Source organism: Myotis myotis, unplaced genomic scaffold, assembly GCF_014108235.1.
Source record: "Myotis myotis isolate mMyoMyo1 unplaced genomic scaffold, mMyoMyo1.p scaffold_m19_p_1, whole genome shotgun sequence".
Lineage (NCBI taxonomy): Eukaryota > Metazoa > Chordata > Mammalia > Chiroptera > Vespertilionidae > Myotis > Myotis myotis.
The window spans coordinates 129,590,671-129,602,607 of NW_023416313.1; the positions used below are offsets into that span (position 1 = coordinate 129,590,671).

Here is an 11,937-nt window from a genome sequence, read left to right on the forward strand (position 1 = left end):
GCTCTTTGAAAGACCCTATTTGGAAAATGAAATAAGCCACAAACTGGGAGAAAATATGTATAAATCATATATCTGACAGAATACATAAGCCAAGCATATAAATATAGATATCTCTTGCAATGAAAAAATAAGAAATCAAACAATCCAATAAAAATATGAAAAATATCTGAATAGCCACTTCAGCCTATAAGATATATAAATGGAAAATAAGCATATAAAAGGGTGCATTCAAGACATGGTAATTAAAATTCACTGAGGTACCAGTATACACCTATAAGGATGTCTAAAATTAAAGAACTGACCATGTCAATTATAATGACTATGTGGAAGAACTGGAACTCTCATACACAACCAGAGTGAATGTATAATATTACAACCACTTTGCAAAGCAGTTTTCCAGTTACTTAAAAAGTTAAACATACAACTATCATATGACCTTGCCATTTAACTCCTAGGTTTTACCCAAGAGAAATAAAAGTATGTGTTATGTAAAAATAAATATCCATAAACATAATGTTAAAAATAAGAAAATAAGAGAGCTTAAATTTTAAGGATATGTGCAATATTTGAAAGATAAAGTAAAGAAATATTTATAGGAAGGTGGGGAGGAGTGACAGAAAATATAATCAGAGGATCAATTTCAGAGGTCCAACATCCAACGAGTACATTTCAAAAAAAGAACAGAGAGGAAAACAATGATTAAAGATAAAACACAAAAAATATTTTCCATTTTTTATGCACATATGATTTTTATGCATGTATCATTAATGAAAAAACAAACAACCGACACCAACCATAACATCATCCTAAAGACTTTATTAGATGGCAAAGCAAAGCAACCAGGTAACATAAGTAAATGCCTTTAAAATTCTAAGTAAAAATTATTTTCAAACTGTCATTATAGAAACAACTGAGAGAAAAGAATAAAGATATTTTCAGGCATATTAGCCATCAATTTTTTCCTCTTATGTGCCTGTGCTACTCAGAAAGCTCTACCAAATTTATGGGGTGTACCAAGAAAAGGAAAACTGAACAGAAAAAGCTTCCTTAACATGATCAAGGCCCTACATGAAAAGCCCACAGGTACTATTTTTAACTATCACATGGTCTCACTTATTTGTAGAATCTAATGAACAAAACTAATTAATAAAATAAGACCCTAAGCATGGAGGCATAGAACAGACTGACATACCTCAATGTGGGGGTGGGGTAATGAGGAGAGATAAACTAAAGAACTTATACACTTACTAGAGGCCCAGTGCATGACATTCGTGTGCTTGGGGGGCGGGTCCCTCAGCCCATCCTGTACCCTTTCGCAGTCTGGGAGCCCTTGGGGGATGTCCAACTGATGGCTTAGGCCTGGCTGTCGGACTTCCTTAGTACTGCCGAGGAGGAAGGAGAGGCTCCCGCCACTGCCACTGTGCTTGCCAGCCATCAGCCCAGCTTCTGGCTAAGCGGTGCTACCCTTGTGGGAGTGCACTGACCACCAGGGGGCAGCTCCTGCATTAAGTATCTGCCCCCTGGTAGTCAGTGCACATCATAGTGACCGGTCATTCTGCCGTTCGGTCTATTTGCACATTACCCTTTTATTATATAGGATATGCATAGCCCACGGACACAGGCAATAGGGTAGTGAAGACCTGGGAGTAGGGTAGGGGCTGGGCGAGGGCGGGGAAAGGCAGAAGAAATGGGAGACATCTGTAATACTGTCAACAATAAAAAATAAAAATGAAACTAAATCTGGTCTCAGCAGACAGCTTCCTGTATAAAACAAAAACATCCTGCTAAGTGAAATAAGCCAAACACAAAGGACAACTGTATGTATCTACTTATATGAAATCTCTAAAACAGAAAAATTCACAGGCTCAGAAAGTAGATTAGAGTTTACCAGGAGCTGAGGGAAGGAGGACCGGAAAGTTATTGCTTAATGGGTACAAGTTTTAATTTGGGATGATGAAAAAGATTTGGAAGAGACAGTAGTAATGTTTGTGCAATATTGTGAATGCAATTAATAGCACTGGATAATGTATTTAAAATGGATAAAGTGGCAAATTTTACATTTTATGTATATATTTTATAACAAAAATAGCAACAACAAAGGAAAACTCAGGTCCAGGAAACAGGTGATCAAACACTAGAAAACAAAAAAGAATCCACAGGAAGACAGAGAAGTGCCATGACAAGAGCAGGAACAGTCCAGGAAGAAAAGGTAGCACTCCCAAAGTGGCAGGTTAGGAAAAAATGGGCCTGAGAAACCATCTCGGGGGACTCTACTGAACTGACACCAGCTTGAGAATCAGCCTGAAGTCAAGTACAACATATTAGTGTTTCTTGCATATCGTTCTTACTCATATCAACTTTAGTCAACATTTTATTTTCTTTGTTCAGCATTATTTCAAAAACCAGGGAGGACACAAAAGGCACAGTTCTACGCACATGTAGTTAGGTAGTGATCATGGGATGAAAATACTCAAAACATCTAGGCTTCACTAACAGGATTGAGTCCTTTATTCTTAGTGTTATGCATTCAAAAGGGAAAATGAAAACAAAGTGAAATATTGTATCTATCACCTAAAGAAAATGAGAAACATTCTTAAAGTACTACCTTACAATATTTCTTACTTTACATTACTGTGTAAGACACTCTAGTAATTAAAAGCAGTGCCCAACAACAGGCACATTTACTCTAACTTTTTACACTATAGAAAGTTATCGTCAAGTAATATAATGCTATGAAAGTTCAAGAGACTATAAAACTTACCTGTTTAGACATATTCTCTGAAAATTTTGCTGATTTTTCTTTTAAACATGTGACAAGGTCTTTATAAATCACTCCTTTTCTCTCATAATTAATTTCCTCATCATCTGTTTTGCCCTTTGGGAGAAAAAGTTGTGCTATTATTTAATATAATAGCAATATAAGAAACTGATCAACACATCACAACCCAAGTACACATTTTTTTTTCTTCTCTAAAGGATCCATACAGTAGTCTTTATATATGAAATGTAAAGGCAAAACCCTTCCCTCTTAAAGTACTGTTACCTATTCACTCATTCTTTCAGCAAGCCTTTACTGAGTACCTCCTATATGCAGCAGGGCCCTCTGCTATTCAGCAAGAGAGTGAGAACCTCCTTCCCTCTAGGCTCCTCTAAAGAGAAATACATTATGACTTCAAGAGCCTTTGAGGTCATAAAAGGCCTCGAGATTAGAATGCCACCACAGGAAAGCCTGTGTTTCGTTTGTCACACTGCTCTCTTGTTCTGTGTAGCATGGTTGCTCTAGGCTTATTTTCTAGGGCTATGTCTCTATGCAACCAACTGTCTGTCCTTCCACCTTTTCCTCTGTCTCTCTTCTTGTCTTTTTTTCCCCTCATCCCTCTCTTCTTTCCTGCCCCCATTATTCTCCCTTAACCAAATATATATGTAACTGTAGTGTATTATACATTTTGTTGTAATTACTGAATAGTTTCATGTTCCTTGTGTTTCATTTTTAAACAAAGGGGAATACTTAGATGTTTCCATATCAAATAAACTGGTCTGTGAATCAATGGCCTTTTATAAGAAGCAAAGGCTCCTTATCCCACTCAGGAAAGTCAACACAAATCATTCCTTTTTTAATTTCTTATTTTTTAATTGGAAATTTCACTTTTCTAAAGTATCAAAACAAACCACAAGCAAAATTACATTTAGGCCATCTCCCTCCTCTACTGCAGAAATAAGCTAATTGTCATGCTGATCAGAAAAGCACCTACGGCATGTCAGGAAAGGCGCTACAAGTAATCAAGAACATGGCACAGTAACTGGACACCAACCCAAGCCCAGGTGTGACAACTCTCTAAGCAGTCCCCTGTAATAGCTGGGGCCCCACTAGGGATTTGGGTCCTCCCTGCAGAATTTCCTGGTGGTGATAGGGGCAGAAATAAAATACTGGGAACCAGCTATAATTGTAAGAAATATTAATCATGCTCTGTTAACCGTGATTGTTTTGTTCTGATTAAAGAAAGTACCGGGTACCTGGGAGCTCAACTGGATATTATAATGGAAAGATTAACAAATTTGTTGCAGAAACCAGCCCTTTGAAATCAGCCCTTTGAAGACGCCCCCCGCCCCCGCCCTGTCCTTTTGCATATCTGTAAACTACCCATTTGCCCTTTTTGCCGACTTCCCCATGTAATCTCTGTCCTTCTACCCAATATAAGCTGGTTTATGGTAGGGTGCAGAGCAGATTTCTGTGGATGACCTGCTGCTCTCCTAAAATACCAGCAGTATTGGAATAAACGCTAATATGATTTAACCCTGTCTCTGCTTAATCGGCTCAAGTAGAAACAGGCAGCACGGACCCATTGATTGTCCGGTTATAGCGAGACCCAAAACTACATTGAAGACACTGAGGGCAGGGTGTTGCAGAGAAGAAAGCTAAGCTCCTTCTAGCTAAATTCAGTGAACAGATATGAGACTCGAAAGTTCTTTAATCTAGAAAACTCAGAAGGCTCTGTGCTGTTTCGCTCTCAGCTCAAAGCTCACCTATCCACTCTGCTGTGTGATACTCGGGCTGGGAGTCTGCAAAACTGCTTCACCTTTGCCAGGCAGGTTAGCTTCAGTCAACAGAAAGTGAGAGAAGAGACATGCTCCCTTCTACTTGGCGCCCGTTGCTGTTCGTCACCCCAGCAACGGTCCCACGCCCCTGGCAGCGGCAGTTGCTTCCAGTAGCAACAGTTGGTTCTAATTTCCAGAAGTATTTCTCCCTGTAGTCCCAGAACAAGGCTCTTCACACCCTCCCCCTGAGAAATACCTACCAGGGCACCATCTTCAAAGATTTGAGTCTCTGCTGACAAGATCCTCTAAGCTCCTGAGGGACCAGCACTAATTGGGCAGCATTCACTCCTCAGACGACTGGGTCCCAGTGTCATGGAGGCCACCTGAGCTCCGGGGGGACTAGCACAGCCTAGAAGTGACCAATCCTCAGAGGTCTAAGTCCAAGTTTTGTGGGGAACCCTCCTCTGAGCTCCTAAGGGACCTTCACCCAGGCAAGCAGGGTCTACTCCCCAGGAGTCTAAGCCTCAGCCCTGCAAGGGTCCTCCTCTGAGATCCTAAGGTACTCACACAGCCTGGCAGTAGCCCCTCCCCAGGCATCAGGGTCCTACCTGCATGGGGCACCTCCTCCAGGCATCCACATTTTGACAATCCCTCCTCCTCTTCCCTTTATCCCTCAACTCTGAGGGCAGAAGCTGCAGTTATTGCTTCTGTGTTATCTCAGTGCTCTTTTTTTGACTTTTCTTTCCTTTAGTACTTGTGATTATGTTAAAGAGGTTTTTCTTCTATGGAGTGGAATGAGTCTGTTGGAAGCCATTTCTTAGAAGACTGGCCAGTGATGGGGACACTGGGGCTAATTCTGAGACAGCAAACACACACAGCAAAGGGATCTGCTGGAATCCCACAGAACAGCGTTTCATTTTCTATGCTCAAGGGGTTCAACACTAGAGACATGTCTGCACTTCAAGACACCAACCTAAGCACCAATGTCAATTCTGTTTTTTAAAAATTACTTACACCATTTAAAAACACTCCTTCTTCACTACAAGTAATGCACAAAGTTTCAACATCATGTGGTTTCACCAGCACATAACAAATTTCCCCCAGAATCTGCCTCCAAGGTGGGGCTCGACATCCATTTGAATATTCATAATCTGAAACCAATTATCAATCAGCTTAGAGTTTTGTAAAATATGTTGGCCCAAAAATAAATATTATTAAATTGTTTTCATTTTCTTAAATATTAAATTCCAATGTAGCTATTGAAGCATTTTGAATGATAATTATGAAAACTTATATAACATAAATGAATCTGAGAAGATGTAAACCTGAGGTATATTTGATAGATTCCAAGATTGTTTGTTCTCCTTTTCCCGAGAAACATTTGAGCAGTTCTATATCGTTCTTAACTGCCGCTGGATTTAAAAGTATTTCTCTGAAATAAATGTTTAGATGTTCATTTAAAATATTTTATAACAGATTGTATAAAATATACATGAAGACATACCATTATGTCAAGGGAAATATTTTTTATAATTAAAATTGGAGGTAATTATACAACAATAACAAAATTGCAGTTAATTTTAGCCATGTTATAATGTCAAACACTGTCAAACCATCAAGGAATTACTGAAATTAAATATATTCACTTATTAATTTTATTTCTTAATGATAATACTAAAATACTAGAAAGCACTAGAAAAATGAACAAGTTTTAAACCTGAAAACTCTACATAATATTTACATTATAATTTAATAATTTATTTGAGTCTTTTAAGAGACTCCAAATATTCTAAGGCCACTTAATGTCTTCAGAATTAGATGAAACCCCACTAGATTGTTTAGCACTGTTAAGAGCAAATTTTAATTTTTAGAACTAGAAATATCCATGTGATAAACTAAAATTTTATTCCAATACAATTGAATGTTAAATCAATAGCAATAATTCCCATACTTTATTTTTCTCATTTTTTCCTAAAACTCTGAAAGCACTTTTTGCACTACTGTTTAGAGGTTTATCTTTTTAAATACTCACAATGAAATATGTTTTAGAGGATGATTGAGGAGGTGTACATCCAGTTGCTTAAGTAGCATGGCAATCTTAATCTTAATCTCACTTTCAGTATCATTGTCTTTGGTTAATTTATCAAGAATATTTAATACAGATGAGTCTTCTTTCATTGTATTATAATCTAAGCCCAGGATTTTTGCTACAGGATTTCTGTTAGCTGACCAAAATAAATTATTAAAAATTATTCTATCTTCTACTAGAGGCCCAGTGAACAAAAATGTGTGCATTTGGGGGGGGGGGGGTCCCTCAGCCTGGCCTGTGCCCTCTTGCAGTCTGGGACCCCTCGGGGGATGTCCACCTGCTGGCCACTTCCTGGGGGATTGGGCCTAAGCTGGCAGTCAGACATCCCTCTGGCAGTCCGGGAGCCCTCGGGGGATGCCAGCGGGGAGCAGGCCTAAGCAGCAGTAGGACATCCTTAGCACTGCTGAGGAGGTGGGAGAGGTTCCCGCCACCACCACTGTGCTGCAGCCATCAGCCTGGCTTGTGGCTGAACAGAGCTCCCCCTGTGGGAGCACACTGACCACCAGGGGGCAGCTCCTGCATTAAGCATCTGCCCCCTGGTGGTCAGTGTGTGTCATAGTGACCAGTCATTCCCAGTCATTCTGCTGTTAGGGTCAATTTGCATATTGCCCTTTTATTATATAGGATAGAGGCCTAGTGCATGGGTGGGGGCCAGCTGGTTTGACCTGCAGGGTGTCCTGGATCAGGGTGGGGATCCCGCTGGGGTGCCTGGCCAGCCTGGGTGAGGGGCTGAGGGCCGTTTTCAGGCTGACCACACCCCCTTCAGGGTGGGGGTCCCCACTGGGGTGCCTGGCCAGCCTGGGTGATGGGCTGATGGATGTTTGTAGGCTGGCCAAGCCCCCCAGCGGGGACCCTCAACCCATGGGGGTGTGGCCAGCCTGGGTGAGGGGCTGAGGGCTTTCACGCTGGCCACACCCCCTTCAGGGTGGAGGTCCTCCAATGGGGTGCCTGGCTAGCCTGGGTGAGGGGCTGAGGGCCGTTTTCAGGCTGGCCATGCCACCCCCTCCAACCCCCCCCCATAGTGACCCAAGCTCCCAGCCTGTCCTTTTTTCTTTTTTTTTTTTCACAGGTATCTGGGATTTATTTATCTTCTATAATTGAAACTTTGTAGCCTTGAGCAGAGCCCAGGTTCGGCCAGGGCAGGCAGGAAGCTTGGCTTCCTCCATCACCAGGGGCAACCCAAGCCTCCTGCTTGCTCCAACTCCGTGGCCGCCACCATCTTTGTGATGGAGTGATGGTTAATTTGCATATTACTTTTATTAGATGGGGTAATAAGAAACATAAAGTCAAACAAATCCATTGAAGCCCACTCAACTGTATTTCTTTCATTATGCTTTCTCTAATCAACTCAATTAGAATCAATGTCCACTTCTCAGATTTACTGAATTTAGGAACTTTCTTATACCCTTTGAGATGTCTATCTTTATAGTAATTTCACCAGTATATGTCATCTCCCTAACAGGACAAAGAACAAGACATTCCTTTCTTTTTTTTAGTTGACCATGAGGCATTCAATTAATATATTCAGAATTGATTTGTAGAGAAATACTGTTCTCCTTAGAAGAATCATCACTAGAACTATGTGTGTACCAGTGCTCAGTATTCACAAATGCATGCTTCTTTTCACAATTGCATGCTTCCCTTAGTCTACAGGTCTTCTAACAGTCTTTTCCACCTGTTCAAACTGCATACGTGTGTGTGTGTGTATATTCTAGAGGCCCAGTGCATGAAATTCGTGCATGGGGTAGGGGGAAATCCCTTAGCCCGGCCTGCGCTCTCTCACAGTCCTAGGCCCCTTGGGGGATGTCCAACTGACAGCTTAGGCTCGCTCCCTGCCACCACTGCTGTGCTCACCAGCCGTGAGCCCGGCTTCTGGCTGAGTGGTGCTCCCCCTGTGGGAGCGCACTGACCACCAGGGAAAAGCTTCTTCATTGAGCGTCTACCCCCTGGTGGTCAGTGCACATCATAGTAATCGGTTGTTCCGGTCATTCTGCCATAAAAGTTGCTTAGGCTTTTATTATATAGATATGCATAAATATATATATTTACTCCTTACACACAGACATGCTTAGGACATGTTTACAGAGAAGAAGGGGAAAAGGGAGGGAGGGAGGGAGGGAGGGATGGATTCATTCTGGTCATGGATATGGACTTTAAAGGCTACAGGCTTCAGGTTGTTCCAGAAGCTAAGAAAACTCTCTTTGAAATTAGAAATGTAGAAGCTTACTAGTGGTTAAGTATTGGGCCTTTCATTTTAAAGTAGAAATTTGATATCAGCATAACATTTCAGCCAAGTAAGATTAATGACATTTTTATGAAGCTGAATATAATTTTTTACCTTTTAGGTTACAAAACTTTTTTCAAGAGACTATAACAAGATTTCCCCCAAGATTATGTTTCTATAAGTTCAAATCACAGGCTAGAGTGTAAATATCACCTTCAATGCATGCTTGTGCTTCCTTCAGCTTTGTATCTTTAGCAATCAATAACAAGCATGACAGCTGCCCCAAACTCCTAACTTTAATTTATGGTACAGAAAGAAATAGCAAAGGCTGTCCATTTTCATCAGATTCTTCTGATTTGACTGTTGTTGCACTAAAAAATGAAAAAAAGGAAAGCTTAGAGTAACGGGATTTCGGAAGTTAAATTTAAGATATTTTGGCAAATTATTCCCACGTTATCATTATAAAATAGAGACTATAAATGCCTCTTGCTAGAAACTCATCCATTTTCCCACTTTCATCCACTCTCAGTCCCTTAAAACCCCAAACTTATTAGGAATGATAGTGAACAATATGACATATCCAGGAAGAAAACTTTAAGCAATTTCTTAAAAACCTACACAAACTCAACCAGTTTTTTGTTTTTATAATATGTTTGACATCTTTTAAAACCATTCATGTTTTGAGGATTTCTAATATTATATTTATATAATTATTTTAATTTATTAACTTTAGAGAGAGGGGGGAGAGAGAAGAAAAGGGAGAGAGAAAGAGAGAAGATTTGTTGTTCCACTTATTGATGCATTTGTTAGTTGATTTTTGTATGTGCTCTGATTGGGGATCAAATCCACAATCTTGTCATATCAGGAAGACAACCTAAGCAACTGTGCTACCTGGCCAGGGCTATACAATTTTTACATCACAGTAATTAATGGTTAAAAATGTTCTTGGCTATTCTGTACTGTTTATGAACAAAAAAGCTATATAAAAAGACAAACCAGATCCTCACTATAGATTATTTTCCTACTCCAAACACCTTAATTAGGTTTATTCTAGGATTTTAAGCAGTTTTTCTAAATGTTTTTTTCCTGATTAGAAATTATTGGGACTCTTATATTTGTATTTCTGTCCATTTTGATGATTTTTTAAGTTGGCATTTAAAAATTTTTAAGATGTTTTTTATGGCAGTGATAGTTCTATAGGTTTCTACTACTTAAAACATGAATTAAACTGGTTAGGTTTTTTCATTACATACTGATATCCCTAGAAAAACTGCCCACATCTTAAGACAGTGGTTCTCAACCTTGGCTGCACATTAGAATCACCTGGGAATCTTTTTTTTTTTCTTTTTAAATATATTTTATTGATTTTTCACAGAGAGGAAGGGAGAGAGAAAGTTAGAAACATCGATGAGAGAGAAACATCGATCAGCTGCCTCCTGTACATCTCCCACTGGGGATGTGCCCGCAACCTAGGTATATGCCCTTGACCAGAATCTAACCTGGGACCTTTCAGTCCGCAGGCCGACACTCTATCCACTGAGCCAAACCGGTTTCGGCTGGGAATCTTTTTAAAATCCTGATTTCTGGGCCTCAACATCCGGAAATTCTGTTTCTTTGTTACTAATGTTGTAGCCCCACCTCATAACAAAGAAACAGAATTCCCGGAGGATGAGGCCCAGAAATCAGGATTTTAAAAAGATTCCCAGGTGATTCTAATGTGCAGCCAAGGTTGAGAACCACTGTCTTAAATCTAATCTAACATATTTCAAATTGTAATGCAGATGTGAAATATTAACAGTTCATCAGAAAAAGTAAATCTGACGGACTCAGACTATCTACTACTAACATTTTTTCACAAGAATAGAAACAAGACTATAGAAACTATAGGAGTCAGAATAATGGCTCCCTCCAAATGTCCATGTTATAGTCCCCAAAACCTGCGAATACGTTACCTTACGTGGCAAAAGGGAATTTGCAGGTGGATTAAGTTAAGGATCATGAGGTGGAAATGCTACTCTGAAATATCTAGGTTGATCCAATGTGGTCAAAAGGATTTTTGGAAAGGCAGGCAGAAGGATGAAGTCAGGGAAGGTGATGTAACAATGGAAACAGGTCAGGGAAATGCAAAGTTGTGAGGCAGAGCATGCAGATAGCCTCTACAGGGGTGGGCAAACTTTTTGACTCGAGGGCCACAATGGGTTCTTAAACTGGACCGGAGGGCTGGAACAAAAGCATGGATGGAGTGTTTGTGTGAACTAATATAAATTCAAAGTAAACATCATTACATAAAAGGGTATGGTCTTTTTTTTCAATAGTTTTATTCATTTCAAACGGGCCTGATCTCGCCCGCGGGCCGTAGTTTGCCCAAGGCTGCTAGCAGCTGAGAGAGGCAAGAATAAATTTCCTCAGCTCCCAGAAGTATTACAGCCCTGCCAACATTCATTTTAGCTCTGCAGATTCACTTTATATTTTTCACCACCAGAACAGTAAGATAATAAAGCTGTATTGTTTTAGCCCATTAAGCATGTGGTAATTTGTTACAGCAGCAATAGGAAGCTATGGCAGGGACTTTTAAAAGTCTTGCCTACTGCTCTATCCAAAGTACCTCACAGTAACTGCACACAGAAGGTGTTCAACCAATATAAGAGGAATGAATGAACAAAATGTTTTCAGATTTGCCAGTGATGTGCACTGTGTACAAAATGTATATTTTCTCTAAAATAAAACTTTTGAAGTAATGTCCTTAGGATAGAGAAGATTTCTTAAAGGCCTGTAATCAGGACTGGACACTAGTGCTAAGCGGATGGTGAGAGAACTAAGTTACAGGCCGAATGAATGCCAACAATATCAAGCTACTAACTAACTCGAGAAAGTAAAACTCCTTCTGGAAAAAGGGAGAACTAAAGAGCACAGGTGACATTTTTCATTGCTGCTACCAGTTGAAACCTGTAACGTATAGCCAGCTACACAGAGGATGTGGAAAAGCAGGTTTCAGTTTCTGACCTCACAGTTTCTCACAGCTGAAAAAAAAAAAGAGCTTTTAGAAAGAAAAATGCTGCACTCACCTCATGCATGTCAAGAATGTGCT

The 11,937-nt window shown here is 40.1% G+C and overlaps 1 protein-coding gene across 1 annotated transcript in view; it reads right to left on the bottom strand.

Moving 5' to 3' along the window:
* Positions 1-9,354, bottom strand: part of ODAD2 (outer dynein arm docking complex subunit 2) — a 206,664-nt gene extending 197,310 nt beyond the window's left edge. Inside the window, 6 exon segments of the mRNA XM_036337850.1 lie at positions 2,762-2,875; positions 5,551-5,687; positions 5,862-5,968; positions 6,569-6,761; positions 9,063-9,220; positions 9,302-9,354. Of these exon segments, the coding sequence (XP_036193743.1) occupies positions 2,762-2,875; positions 5,551-5,687; positions 5,862-5,968; positions 6,569-6,761; positions 9,063-9,220; positions 9,302-9,354 (762 nt within the window).
* Between the last annotated feature and the right edge of the window lie 2,583 nt (positions 9,355-11,937).